Source organism: Salmo trutta, chromosome 23, assembly GCF_901001165.1.
Source record: "Salmo trutta chromosome 23, fSalTru1.1, whole genome shotgun sequence".
NCBI classification, from domain to species: domain Eukaryota; kingdom Metazoa; phylum Chordata; class Actinopteri; order Salmoniformes; family Salmonidae; genus Salmo; species Salmo trutta.
In genome coordinates, this window is record NC_042979.1 from 18568059 (window position 1) to 18583465 (window position 15407).

The 15407-nt window shown below is 43.5% G+C and overlaps 1 protein-coding gene across 2 annotated transcripts in view; it reads right to left on the reverse strand.

Annotated features, from left to right (window-relative positions):
• nup214 (nucleoporin 214) overlaps positions 1-14401 on the reverse strand; it is a 78583-nt gene extending 64182 nt beyond the window's left edge. For both annotated transcript variants that reach the window (XM_029709342.1, XM_029709343.1), the window contains exons 1-13: positions 14227-14401; positions 9460-9655; positions 9179-9333; positions 8789-8987; positions 8615-8685; positions 8266-8329; positions 8031-8134; positions 7726-7832; positions 7470-7536; positions 7067-7193; positions 3745-3903; positions 3076-3568; positions 74-213 (exon numbers count right to left, since the gene is read on the reverse strand). In XM_029709342.1, coding sequence (XP_029565202.1) covers positions 74-213; positions 3076-3568; positions 3745-3903; positions 7067-7193; positions 7470-7536; positions 7726-7832; positions 8031-8134; positions 8266-8329; positions 8615-8685; positions 8789-8987; positions 9179-9333; positions 9460-9655; positions 14227-14268 — 1924 coding nt within the window. In that variant the 5' untranslated portion in view covers positions 14269-14401. The remainder of the gene's footprint in view (positions 1-73; positions 214-3075; positions 3569-3744; positions 3904-7066; positions 7194-7469; positions 7537-7725; positions 7833-8030; positions 8135-8265; positions 8330-8614; positions 8686-8788; positions 8988-9178; positions 9334-9459; positions 9656-14226) is intronic.
• Positions 14402-15407: the final 1006 nt, after the last annotated feature.

Genomic DNA, 15407 nt, shown 5'->3' on the forward strand with positions numbered 1-15407 from the left:
ATGAATACTTTCTGAAGGCACTGTACATCTGTATAAATTATGCTGTATAAACAAAGCTTATTATTCTCCTTACCTGGCATGGCTGCAGACTTGGTAACTATGGGCAGAGGAGCGGGATGGCTGCTAGGCTCAGAGAAGGCAGCTTTGGGTGTAGAGTTGAAGGAGAAGGGCTGGGAGGCTGGAGCTGCAGCAGGGGTTTCTACTGCCAGGAATCTGAGGGACAGAAACATAAGCATATCTAGCTAAGCCAGCCAACAAACATCTAAGTCAGGGATGGGCAACTTTGATGGGGGTAGGGGCCATAAAACACAGAACTCATCATGAGGGGCTGGCAGTGGATCATGGGTCTGCGTACCCACATCCAGACACTGCACTTGATGAATTTATGAAATTGCTTCTTCCAATTATTGATAAACATGCACCTGTTAAGAAACTGACTGTTAGAACGCTTAAGGCTCCATGGATTGATCAGGAATTGAAAGAGATGGGGCAAAAGGAGCAGATAATAAGTCTGGCTGCACATATGACTGGGTGACTTACTGCAAATTGAGAAATTACGTGACTAAACTCAACAAAAAGAAGAAGAAACTGTATTATGAAGCCAAGATCAATGATATAAAGCTTGAGTACTTAAAATGAAATGATGGGCAGAAAGACAAATTTAACTCCATCTTTCATCGAATCAGGCCCGTACAAAAAAACATTTGATGTTGCCAATTAATTTAATGATTATTTCACTGGCAAAGTGGGCAAACGAACAGTGAGCTATCGTATGCATAAAAAAAAACAAGCATTGCAAGTTTGAATTTTGTAAAGTTAGTGTGGGAAGTGCGAAAATTATTGATATCGATCAATAATGACAAACCTAATGGCATTGACAACTTAGATGGAAAGCTACTGAGGATGGTGGCCAACTCTATATCCACTCCTATCTGTCATATCTTTAATCTGAGCCTAGAGGAAAGTCTTCGGCCTCAGGCCTGGAGGGAAGCCAAAGTAATTCCGCTAAACAAAAGTGGTAAAGGGGCCTTTACTGGTTCTAACAGCAGCCCTATACGTTTGCTGCCAGCTCTTAGCAAACTCTTGGAAAAAATGGTGTTTGACCAAATACAATGCTATTTCTCTGTAAACAAATGAAGAACAGATGTTCAGCATGCTTATAAAGAAGGGCACTCAACATGTACACTGACACAAATGGCAGATGATTTGTTGAAAGAAATTGATAATAAGATTGTGGGAGCTGTACTGTTAGATTTCAGTGCAGCCTTTGATATTATTGACCATTACTTGTTGTTGAAAAAAACTTGTGTTATGGCTTTTCAACCTCAGCTCTGAATCCAGGATATGGAAATCTACAAAATATAACTCATAAGGGTTTTCTTTAATGGAACCTTCTCTAATGTCATACATGTAAAGTGTGGCGTACCGCAGGGCAGCTTTCTAGGCCCTCTACTCTTTTCTATTTTTACCAATGACCTGCCACTGGCATTAAAACAACATGTGTGTCCATGTATGCTGATGTTCAACCATATACACATCAGAAATCACAGCTAATGAAGTCATTGAAACCCTTAAAGTGCTGCAGTCTGTTTTGGAATGGGTGGCCAGTAATGAACATCTCTAAAACTAAGAGCATTGTATTTGGTACAAATCATTCCCTAAGTTCTAGACCTGGTAATGAATGGCATGGCTGTTGAACAAGTTGAGACTAAATGACTTGCCATTACCTTAGATTGTAAACTGTCATGGTCAAAACATATAGATTCAATGGTTGTAAAAATGGGGAGAGGTCTGTCCGTAATAAAAAGAGATGCTCTGCTTTGTTGACACCATACTTCAAAAAGCAAGTTCTGCAGACTCTAGTTTTGTCTTTTCTTGATTATTGTCCAGTCATGTCGTCAAATGCTGCAAGGAAAGGCGTAGTTAAGCTCCAGCTGGCCCAGAACAGAGTGGCACGTCTTGCTCTTCATTGTAATCAGAGGGCTGATATAAATACTATGCATGCCAGTCTATCTTGGCTAAGAGTTGAGGAAAGACTGACTGCAACACTTCTTTTAATAAGAAACATTAAATGTGTTGAAAATCCCAAATTGTTTGTATAGTCTACTTACAAACAGCTCTGACACACACACTTACCCCACCAGACATGCCACCAGGGGTCTTTTCACAGTCCCCAAATCCAGAACAAATTCAAGAAAACGTACATATTATAGAGAGTCATTATTGCACGGAACACCATTCCATCTCATACTGCTCAAATAAACAGCAAACCTTGTTTCAAAAACAGATAAAGCAACACCTCACAACGCCTATCCCCTATTTGACCTAGATAGTTTGTGTATGTAGTGATATGTAGGCTGTGTGTGCCTTTATACTTTTTTTATGTAGTTCTGTCCTTGAGCTGCACTTGTGTACTAATGTATTGTATTATGTCATGTTTCATGTTTTGTATGGACCCCAGGAAGAGTAGCTGCTCCTTTTGCAACAGCTAATGTGGATCCTAAAAAAATATCAAATACAGCCCCCCCACCACCTAGCGAACAAAACATTTCAGTGACACTCCTCATGACATCAAAGAGGAAAAAAATGTATATTTTTAAGATTTTTTGCGATGGGGCGGAGAGAAGGTTTAGCAATTTGATAACTAATTTCATGCAATTCTACACATTTTGCCATAGGGTGGAGGCAAATGTTTGCACTTTTTAAAATGATAACTGATGATCAATGGGCCCTACCCCAGTCGGTAATTCATCCATGCTTACTACAAGTTTTAGATAGTGGGCCGCTAGACTAACTTAACAATATATATATATTTTTTTTTTTTAAATATGTAATTTAATTTTTTTTGCTGACATGGGCTAATTAAGTCACTGCTGATGCACAAACGAATTTCAAAACTGCACCTTGTGTATTCTATTACTCGAACTCTCAACAGTAAGTTGAGACCCTAACGGAGTCGTTTTTAATTGAAATTGGTCCGCAGGCCTACAAAAGGGGGGCCGTGAGTTGCCCATAACTGATCTAAGTGAAATGTAAACAGTCAAAGTTATTCAGGTATGTATATCAACCTCTCACCTGTCATTGAGGTTCATCTTCACAGCAGGAGTGGTTGGCTCGGGGGTGCCTCGGAGCACCGTGATGGGGGAGACGGTGGCCAGGCGCTGGGGGGTGGGCTTTGGAGTGGGGGCCGGAACTGGAGCCATTTCCATCACTGGAAGTTTGGGGGCACTGACGGAGAAGGCCGAAGCTGCGGCTGGGGTCTCTGTCAGGGGCTTGGAGGAGAAGGAGAAGCTACCAGAGGTGGCCAAGGCTGGGCTCGCGCTGAAGGCAGTAGAGCCCCCCAGAAAGAAGGCGGGGGGAGCAGTGGAAGAGGAGGGGGGCATGGAGAACGAGAAGCCGGATGAGGAGGCTGGAGCTGGGGCTGCGGTGAACAGTGAAACAGAGGCAGGGGAGGAGGCAGGGGGAGGAGGGTTTGGTGTGGTGGCCAAGGGGAGGCGGAGCGGAGGGAATGCCGCCGGGGCTGATGGGAGAGAGGAGGTTGGATAAGGGGGCAGGGGAGCTGCAGATCCTGCAATGCAGAGAGGAGAGCTGCTTTTAGTGGATCCTATCACAACACTATTATAAATACTTTACAGTATGATAGTAGTATAGGTATTGCAAGTATCATAAGACAAATGTATTCAGTGAGATAGAAAAAAAATACACGATTTGTAAATATGAAAAAGCTGAAGAGGTCCTCCAGACCTGCAGGGGGCAGTCTCTCTCCGTCCAGGGCCAGGCTGGTGGGGGCAGCGACCAGTTGCTTGACCCCAGGGTTGAAGTTGAGCAGTGAAAAGGGGCACAGAACTCCGTCTGTAGACAGCAGCAGCAGAGTGGGCGCCGGGGGCAAAGTCTTCTCATCGGCTGTAGTGACATAGCGGGGAAAAGTGACATCAAGTACAGTATAACTAACTAGGTCTAACTATTGGTAGCCAGAGAGACACACACACAGGCATACACACACTTTAACTGAAACAACAACGCAAACACCCAGCCAGACAGATACACACACACACTTAAGCTCATGGAAGATGCACGCCCACACACAGCTCCCCAGGACATTAACAAAAGCCGAGACAAGTACAGAGCATAAGAATTGCTATATTGCTGTGTGACGTAAGAGACCTTGAGTTCTTAGTAAGAAATAAAGCCCCGAGCACTTGGAGGAAAAACCAGCACTAAAGCCAGTGTGATGAGACAAATAATGAGTCTGCTTGCCTGAGACTGCTCTCCAGAGAGAGAACAACAGTTTGGAAAGCTCAGGGTAAACCTCATCAGCATTCTCAGACATGCTTGTCTGGTTCTGTTGATGTTCTCTCATTCGTCCGAGTCATTGTAATGAACGTGGGCCTCCCCCTCTCTCTTTCTATCCAATACAGCCTAGGTCTCTCGAGACAGGATTTGATCAGAATACAATCATTTAAAAATGCTGCTCAAATTGATAGTTTGGTTTGCTAGTGGAGTCTTTTAAGCGGGGAGCCCAGACAGGAACATCAGCGGTACTACGTGACTGTTTGACTGACTGTAGATACCAGTAGATACTGAGACAGTAGCATATCACTATTCATCTGACAGTTGCCAAAAAGAACGTGCCAACCAGTGTCGCATACCAAATGCTACTGACTGACACTGAGGAGCGGAACATTGCAGTGCATTAAAAAAACTTTACAGACGAGAGTAGTGTTTTCTTTCGACCAATCGATTGGTAGAAATGTTTAAATGTGTATTTTTCCATATATAGACAAACCCTATGTGTTTTAATAAAATCAAGTGCATTCAGAAAGCATTCAGACACCTTGACTTTTTCCACATTTTGTTACGTTACGGCCTTATTCTAAAATTGATTTAAAAAAAAGATTCTCAATCTACACACAATACCCCATAATGACAAAGCGTAAACAGGTTTTTAGAAATGAAATTTATAAAAAATAAAAACAGAAATAACTTATTTTCATAAGTATTCAGACCCTTTGCTATGAGACTCGAAATTGAGCTCAGGTGCGTCCTGTTTCCTTTGATCATCCTTGAGATGTTAACTTGATTGGAGTCCACCTGTGGTAAATTCAATTGACTGGACATGATTTGGAAAGGCACACACCTGTCTATAAGGTCCCCCTTTTTGCACGTCAGAGCAAAAACCAAGCCATGAGGTCGAGGGAATTGTCCGTAGAGCTCCGAGACAGGATTGTGTCGAGGTACAGATCTGGGGAAGGGTACCAAAAAATGTCTCCAACATTGAAGGTCCCCAAGAACACAGTGGCCTCCATTATTCTTAAAATGGAAGACTCTTCCTAGAGCTAGCCACCCGGCCAAACTGAACAATCGGGGGAGAAGGGCCTTGGTCAGGGAAGTGACCAAGAACCCGATGGTCACTGACAGAGCTCCAAAGTTCCTCTGTGGAGATGGGAGAACCGTCCAGAAGGACAACCATCACTGCAGCATTGCACCAATCAGGCCTTTATGGTAGAGTGGCCAGACGGAAGCCACTCCTCAATAAAAGGCACATGACACGGTAGTGTATACGGATGCCGGTGTGTGAACGGTAGTGCATACGGATGCCGGTGTGTGAACGGTAGTGCATACGGATGCCGGTGTGTGAACGGTAGTGCATACGGATGACGGTGTGTGAACGGTAGTGCATACGGATGACGGTGTGTGAACGGTAGTGCATACGGATGACGGTGTGTGAACGGTAGTGCATACGGATGACGGTGTGTGAACGGTAGTGCATACGGATGACGGTGTGTGAACGGTAGTGTATACGGATGACGGTGTGTGAACGGTAGTGTATACGGATGACGGTGTGTGAACGGTAGTGTATACGGATGACGGTGTGTGAACGGTAGTGTATACGGATGACGGTGTGTGAACGGTAGTGTATACGGATGACGGTGTGTGAACGGTAGTGTATACGGATGACGGTGTGTGAACGGTAGTGTATACGGATGACGATGTGTGAACGGTAGTGTATACGGATAACGATGTGTGAACGGTAGTGTATACGGATGACGATGTGTGAACGGTAGTGTATACGGATGACGATGTGTGAACGGTAGTGTATATGGATGATGATATATGACCGGTAGTGTATATGGATGATGATATATGACCGGTAGTGTATATGGATGATGATATATGAACGGTAGTGTATATGGATGATGATATATGAACGGTAGTGTATATGGATGATGATATATGAACGGTAGTGTATATGGATGATGATATATGAACGGTAGTGAATATGGATGACGATGATATAAATCCAGGCACATTTAACAGTTAAGGCGATTCATTATAGACCTAATTAAAAGTTGGTGTTTCCTCTCTCCTCACTTTTCTTACGACAATTAAGACAAGGGCTGTTTTCTCATCTCCTAACTCTGCTGTTGCCTCCGCCGCATTGTTCTCAACACCAATATGCTGGTTAAATGTGCTATTATGCACACTGCAACATGGTCTAGGAAAAGGTGCCAATTCAACAGCACACCTGTGTTTCAGAACCGCAGACAGCGACCACTATCCAACGCAGGAGAAAGCACATCTGTTCTTAAATAATATTATTTGTATTTGTGTTGCACCATTGTTCTTACATAATATAACAATATACAATTTCAGTAGCACGTCTTAGACTGATGGACTGGGCCATCCCCAAGACCTCCACATTGGATCAGTCCACTCAGACAGGTGTCTTGCACATCATGTTATTTTTTGTTGCTACTGCTCGAGTAAAAAAATCTTGGTCGACCATCAGCCTATCGACCAAACAATCGACCAGTTGACGAAATGGGGTCAGCTCTACATTGTTGACAAACATATCAGCTGATTCCAAATGGTTCACCAGCTTCTTTTGCTTGACCCTTCCTGCCTACTTCACACTCGTAGATCTGAATGAACTGGTAACGACATGGCAAAGTCCTTTCATTCAGCAAGGGGAGAATTACAAATCCATCAAGGAGAAAGTGACCAGTTTGGAATGGGGTCAGAAGAATCTGGAAAGCTGGAAGGGGAGAGAGCAGCAACCACTCACTGATGTGGATCTCCTGCTGGCTGGTGTAGTCGATGGCCAGCCCCAGAGGCAGCGTGTCGTCGTTATTCTGAGAGACAGGCAGCTCTCCCCTGCTGGCGTCCTCCAGCAGCCACAGCTCCCAGTTGGTCTGAACAACACAAAAACGCACATTGCACAAAGAGGTTACATGACAACATAGACACTCAGGGGCTCAATTGATCAATATCAGTTGGCCTTTGATTAGGGCTTTACTACTCCATAATCATTTATCAGAAGATGCTGAGGTGATGTCTTTTTGTCCAATGGATGAGACTATGTTCTGCACAAAGATATCTGAAGTTGAGCAATCCAGATCAACCTTGAACTGCTAAAGTTTCTAAGGCCCAGAGTGAGAATCAAGCCAATGCTGATTGACAAATATTACCTTATCTTCTTGCTTGGCGATGACACTGACTTCAATGGAGGCTGCTGATGCGGCAAGAACAACATCCCTGAAAGAAGAAAAAATAACAATGAGCATAAGTGATTCACCAACCTCACAGCTGTTCCTCGAACATTGAAGTTGAGAGCCAGAGGGAAACGGAACTGAGTTTGCATACAAAAGCCACTTTCTACAAACAAGAAAAGAAAAAAATATCTGCAGACAGGCAGGGCAGAATACAGAGTGAGGAGCGTCTCACCAGTCCTCTATGTGGCTGAGGAAGTAGTGATGCTGTCTCTCTGTGCAGGTGCCGTACACCGGGTCGTTGAAGTTCAGGTACCTCTCCTCCCTCTTCTCTGTCTTTGTCTGACATATCAACATGTTAATTGTCAAAATGGTTTCAGTAATAATGAAAAAGGCAAACCCATAAACTATCATTTAGGAGAGAAAACATTTCAGTCACGGAGTGAAATAACCCTATTAGTATTAGAACAATGAAAAATGAACACTGCAAAATGATCTCATCATCATTCAGATGCATGACAGACCATTGGTACTACTCACAGGGAGGGAGATCACCACCAGTTCAGGAGGTGTTTCCGGACAGCCGTCGGCTGCTGCATATGCCACAGCAAACACAAACGTACTCAGCCACTGGACATCCAGCACTGACAGAGAAAGGACAACACAAAGAAAACATATAATTGAGATTAACGTTATCAGGCAGGAAAATTAAGGCACTAAAATGTTCAATTTCAGGTTTATTGCTTCAGGCCAGCCTGATCTGTGTCTAGTTTACCTTTGACAGGGTTGTCAGAGCTGTAGAAGCTTGGGCAGGGGATCACTTTCTTCTCCTGAAGCCCCTGTTCAGGAGAGCAGAGTCAGAGTCAGACCAGGGCATAATCATTAGAAATCGCCGGGACGGAGCAAATGGAATGGCATCAAACACCTGGAAACCATGCGTTTGATGTATTTAATACCATTCCACTAATTCAGCTCCAGTCATTGCCCTGAGCCTGTCCTCCCCAATTAAGGTGCCACCAACCTCCTGTGAGCAAAATACATCATACACACCACACTTCACAGGAATAATAAGTGTGTCTAACGTTGTTAATGTATTATACTGAGAGTTGTTGGTACAGACTTACTGGGGTATACTGACTGACTGTTGCATTCATTTTTCCTGCGGCTACTTGCTTTCCTTTGGGACTCCAGCATACTGTATTAAGGGAGAAGATGACAGAAAGCGAAAACAAATTGTATAAAATTCCAATTACATGAAAAATGTATTCCTCAAAGTGATTACACACTGTCACACTTACCACAGGTGATGCCCTCTGTGGCAGGTAGCTGGGCCTGCACTGCGACGCTGTCTGTGACCTCCAGCACCATCATGCTGCCGTCAGACAGACAGGTGGCCAGCATGGACACCTGCACCGGGTTCCATTTGAGGTCCTGCACAATAATGCCCAGGCCGGCTCTCGGTTGCAGAGTCGCAAATGGCAACTTCTGCGGTCGGGCCTGGAGAGAGGGGGCAGCCATGGAAGTGAGGGGATTAGGTGTGTGGGAAAAATATGGAACTGAAGAAGTTGGGGTGACTAGTCTTGGTGTGCTTTCAATTGATATCAAAGCATGGGCTCTGAACTCTGTTTCACCATGACGAAACCGTACCACTCCATTAGCAGTGGGGGGTTGTTATGAGAGTTAATCACCTTGTTGATGAAGGTGCGGACGTCGTAGAAGGCCAGTGACAGGCCTGATGCTTCGGACATGCCACTGACTGACAGGGTGAGCTCATCACTGCTGAGTCCCAGGTTGTGCACAGGCAACTCCACATGAACATCAGCTAAGGCTGCTATCCCCTCAACTGAGAAAGAGGAGTAAGATTGAGAGAAAAAGGTAAAGTCAAGTTACATTGGCCAAGGCACACCATAACTGTCATTGCTTAGGAAAACCGTACCAGACAGAATGACCAATGTACAGAAAATCTTACCTATTTCATTGGAGTTTCCATCAACTTTGTCTGAAGCTAGGATGTCCCCCGTGAGGTACACCTTGATCTTTCGGTCTAGTCCGACAAATGTCAGTCCAAATTTGTTGGAGATGGCGAGCAGACTTGATCTATCCTTCGGCAGGTCATCAGGTGAATCAAAGACACGGGTTTTCTTCATTTGCCGGAACTGAAAATCCTGCATAAAATAATAGAATACGTCATGACTGTGATGGCACTGAATTTAGTCTCATGTAGGCTACTCGTTTAACCCTTGTGTAATCTAAACATTCTGTATACTCCCCTTGTCCTAAGGGTAAAAAAATTACCCGCCTTCACTAAACCCCTAAAATAAAAGCAGCTTAACTGAATTTTAAACCCCAAATCTATTTTGCATGAAGAAACAACCTGTCATTCATCACAAACTTTGTGAATATCTGGGTTCTCTCTCTTCACAATGCAGAAAGACTGCATTTAAATCAGTGGACACCACTCGATTTTATTACAATACACCTGTCATAATTTTTTCTTTACTAAAGTAGAATATTATTATTATTGCTAAAGGTACTGCATAGGTGTAAACCTACATTTAAGCAAGAAATAGCACTACTATGGCCTAAGAAAGTAGCAGAAATGTGCAGAAAGTAGTTTTGAATGGATTTTATTGAAGGGAAACAATAACAGTCTTGGGCAAAACAGTAATATATTCTTATATACTGTACAATGAAGACTTCAACTACAAAATAATAGTCTTCTCCCATTTTTTAACCATTGCCCCCAGCCAAAGTGCATAAACAACAACAATAAATAAGATAGACACAAAACAATCAACTAATTAGCACATATAGGACAGTATGCGAGTGTGTATGCATGGACTTTGCTGATGTATTTCTCACATGTGCAGCACATAGTATTTATTTTACAGTCCTTCTTTGGGGGGCAGAATTGGCATCTCATCCTCTTGCCTGCCCCAGCCTCAGGTGGATCAGGACAAGATTCAGTCCCCTGAAGAGCTTTCACAAGTGCTGCAGAGGCTGCTGTGCGGAGGAGGTGCTCCCTTCTTTGAATGTATGGGGTTACAAGTGCCTTTCCCAGCTGCTCCAGGAACACCCTCCTCTTGTTCCGCTTATCAGGCATTCAGGTAGGGTTGATCTTGCTCCATAATACAAAGGCATTGTATGAGGACACATCAATGCTGTTATGGAAGATGACCAGGGGCCAGCGGGCAGTTATTCTGCTGCAGCTGTAAGTTCAATCACCTGTCCATGTTGTCCATTCTCCTTTGTTGTGGTTGTAGTCCAGGATGATGGCTGGCTTCCTGTCTTCACGATCACTGATCTCAGCCATTTTGTGCAGTGTGCTCAGGAGGACCACATTCCTGTTCCTCTTTGGGAGGTAAGAAACTAGAGTGGTGGTGGGGTGAAGGCAAACTTTGATGAGATGGCCTCTCTCCCCCTTGTTGCGAGGAGTGTAGGGGGGAGCTCAGGCTTGTTCTTTCTAACTGTGCCAACCATGGTGATCTTCCTCTTCAGGAGCTGCTGGCTGAGTTCATAAGAGTTGAAGAAATTGTCACACGTGACAATGTGACCCCTCAGTCCATCGGTCACATCAAGCACAACCCGCATCCCCTGGTTCTTCTCCAAGCCTCCACTGGTCAGCTTCCCTGTGTAGACTTGCATCTTCCAAGCGTAGATGGATTGTGCGTCACAGGCCACCCATATCTTGATGTGATACTTTGCTTGCATGCTGTGCATATACTGCCAGAAAGGACAGTGACCTTTTGACAAAAGAGATTACTATCAGTAATTAGTATCAATGTCACAAAAAACAATCACATAAATCAATGATATTACAGCAATACATAATAAAATGAACTGTGAAAATTACTTGCATTACAGATTATGAAAATAAAAATGTACCTCTGAATGGAACCAGTTGCTCATCCACTGTTACTTCAGGCCCAGGGTTGTAGAGGTATGGCAGACGCTCCACCCACTTCTCCCAGACCTCTCTTTTGGCCGCCAGTTTGTCTCACACGTCTTGCAGGTCTTGACTCACGGTTATCAAATCGCAGCACTCTTGAGAAAGTGTGAGACTTTCAGTGGCATTGTGGCACGAAAAATCGCCCTTCCACTCTGCATTCCAGAGACTACATGTAGCCTCGCCTCGGGACGTATACACACCCGCTAAGACTAGCAGCCCTATGTAGGCAAGCAGGTCAATCTCATCCATCCTTTTCCAGTTGTCTCCATATTTACGGAAACCCTCCAAATTTGTAATCTCCAGGATGATTTTTTCGATGGCTTGTGTGATGAACATGTAGAGGTGATGTCCTGGGCATAGGCAACTACATGTCTTGTGGGCCCTGGGGTCATCCTTATGACATTTTGTGCTGCCATCCTGCCCTGGTTGTCATATGGTGACAAGGACCATGTTATTCTGCTTTTCTTTGACAGAAACGTCCCTCTTTCAGCTTGGGGGATTTCTTCATCTGAAGATGATGCATCGTGCTCTGGGTTGTATTCTTCCCCATCTTCTTCTTCAGATACCACCTGCTCTTCTAAATCATTGTTCTCTTGTTCCTCCTGGACATCTGAAAAAATCAGATCTACGACTTGTTGGGCACTGAATTGTGCACTCATTGCTTCAGCAAAGAGAGAACTGGGGGGACCGTCATCAGAAGCACCTTTATAGCCTCTGACAGCATTCCCCATTAGTAAACAATGCTTAAGTAAAAATACTTTCAAGTACTACTTAATTTGTTGATGTTGGTATCTGTACTTTACTACATTCCAAAGAAAATACTGTACCTTTTACTACATACATTTTTACTGACACCTAATAGTACTCGTTACATTTTGAATGCTTAGCAGGACAGGAAAATGGTCCAATTCACACACTTGTCAAGAGAACATCCCTGGTCATCTACTGCCTCTGATCTGGAAGACTCACTAAACACAAATGCTTCATTTATAAATTATGTCTGAGTGCTGAAGTGTGCCCCTGGCTATCCGTAAATAAAAAAAAACAAGACAATGGTGCCAGCCTCCTGGGTGGCGCAGTGGTCTAAGGCTGTGCCACCAGAGATTCTGGGTTCGAGCCCAGGCTCTGTCGCAGCCGGCCGCGACCGGGAGGCCTATAGGGCGACGCACAATTGGCCAGGCGTCATCCGGGTTAGGGAGGGTTTGGCCGGCAGGGATATCCTTGTCTCATCGCGCACTCGCGACTCCTGTGGCGGGCCGGGCGCAGTGCACGCTGACCAGGTCGCCAGGTGTACGTGTGTTTCCTCTGACACATGGGTGCGACTGGCTTCCGGGTTGGATGTGCATTGTGTCAAGAAGCAGTGCAGCTAGGTTGGGTTGTGTTTCGGAGGACGCATGGCTCTCGACCTTCGCCTCTCCCGAGTCCGTACGGGAGTTGCAGCGATGAGACAAGACTGTAACTACAACCAATTGGATACCACGAAATTGTGGAGAAAAAAGGGGGGTGAACATATATATTGCTGAATAAGGAATTTGAAATTATTTAAACTTTTACTTCTGATACTTAAGTACATTTTATCAATTACATTTACTTTTGATACTTAAGTATATTTAAAACCAAATACTTTTCAACTTTTACTCAAGTAGTATTTCACTGGGTGACTTTCACTTTTACTTGAGTAAAAGTAAAGATATGTTAATAGAAAATTACTCAAGTATGACAATTGGGTACTTTTTCCATCACTGCAATAGAGTGCAGGAAATGCAGAAATGCTGAAATTTGTTTTGGTTGAAGTTGAATTGAACAGTATAAAACAATCAGAATGGAGAAAGACTCATTGAAATCACTTAGAATGTATGTGTTGCCACACTAGGATCACTCACTACTCATAAAGCAAATGTACAACTTGTATTATTCAAAAACTAAAAATACCGTCATACCATTCTTTTTTTTTTTTAATACCGTGATATAATATTTTTGGCCATATCGCCCAGCCCTACCCTGGTGGTGTACAGCTTTCATGGAAATATGAACAAAGGCGACGTTTCACTTTTTCTAATGTCGGGGTCACTCTAGGAAAAGTTGAAAAAAATATAATTTAGGGGGTTTTCTCTGCTGTTAAACATAGTGGCGGTCATTTTTTACCCTTAAGACAACAAGGGTTAAGATCTGTAAAGCCCATTTTGACTATGTTAACAACAATATATTGTTGACAGGACGAGGTGGATTTGGAAATAAATGACGTTGGGATAGCTAGCAGCTGAATGAATGCCTACTAGAATAAATGTTACTAATAGCAAAAACAAGATTCATTTACGTAGAGCACAACAGCATTCGTAAATGGATGTAACTAACTAGCTAGCTTGTAGGTAGCTAATTAGATGACATAGCTAGTTACTGTTGAAGAAAGTCAGTGTTAGACACCCAAATGTATACAGCTAGCTAGCTATACACTGTTAATCCATACATAATTTAGTTGTTTGATGTTCATGACTTTGTTGTTAGCTAGTTGAGTCTGGCTTAGCTAGCCATCTTTGACTAAAATATAGGATAGCTACTAGCTAGTAACATTATGGGAATTGGGCAGTAAGAAACAGACAATAACGTACTTCAGTTGGAAGGTTATCCCCAGATCGCTATCTAGCGAACTAACTAACTAACTAACTAGCATAAACACTAGCTGGTTGACAGGCAGACAAACTACCTGCTGCGCAAATACGCTAGCTAGCAAGCTAATGCTACAAGCTAGTTAACTTGCTAGCTACGTAGCTACAATAGTTTGCCTACCTTCATTTCCCTTTCGGGAGGAGAGTCAGGGTCTTCACTCATTTTGAAATTAACAGCAGATATAATTACTTCAGCTACAACAGAACTTTACGAAATATACACGGGCTGGTTCTAGCCTTTCTTTTCCACATGAAACGAAATCATACCGCGCTGAAATTTTGTGAAATACAATAAGGAAGTGACGCACAAACTTCATCTGCAAGGCAGAATAATCCATCCCAGAGCGATTGGCTTGCTAGTTCAATTCAGACGAGAGGAATCGGCCTAAGACTCACATGTGACGTGACGTCAATGATTTCAAATTTGGAAGTGTAAATCAATGATCCAACATTAAATGATTTCAAAAGGCCTTGGCAGTCAGTTACCTGGGGACAGGTGACTAGAAGTGCTACATACACCATGAGCGGGACAGCATAACATTACTGTCGATCATAAACCCTAGAGCCGATGGAAAGATGGCGGAATCGGATGATGAAGTGGATTCTGAATACAATGGCTGTAGAATCAAGGAGAATTGGAGTATTATCCAAAAGAATGGAAAACGAAGCAAAGTAGTGTACAGTGATGAGAATGGTCCTTCTTATCGAGTACGGTTTCTTAATGATGAGCAGCTGAGCAGAGTACCAATCTTAAAGAAACCATTTGAGTTATCCAAACTGGTGGAGAGAGTGCTGGGTAAAGTGAAGGCTGTGAGGATCACAAGAGGTGGGCTTGTTTTGATTTTTTGTGCTTCTGCGGATCAGAAGGAACGTGCATTGTGTCTTAACCGATTTGACAAGTTTGAAGTGTCGTGTGTGTCAGGCTACCCGCCAAGGGGGTTATATCTGACGTCTCGTGGGAAGTCAATTTTGAAGAGATGAAAAATATTCCTGGAGTGATTGAAGCTTGTTGGATGAATTTTGTGGTGAATGGTGAAAAAGTGAAGTATCTATCTGTTCTTTTGTTTTTTGATATGGAGTCTCTCCCGAGTGGCGCAGCGGTCTAAGGCATTGCATCTCAGTACTAAAGGCGTCACTACAGACCCTGGTTTGATTCCAGGCTGTATCACAACCGGCCGTGATTGGGAGTCCCATAGGGCGCCGCACAATTGGCCCAGCGTCGTCTGGGTTAGGGTTTGGCTGGGTTAGACTGTCATTGTAAATAAGAATTTGTTCTTAACTGACTTGCCTAGTTTAATATAG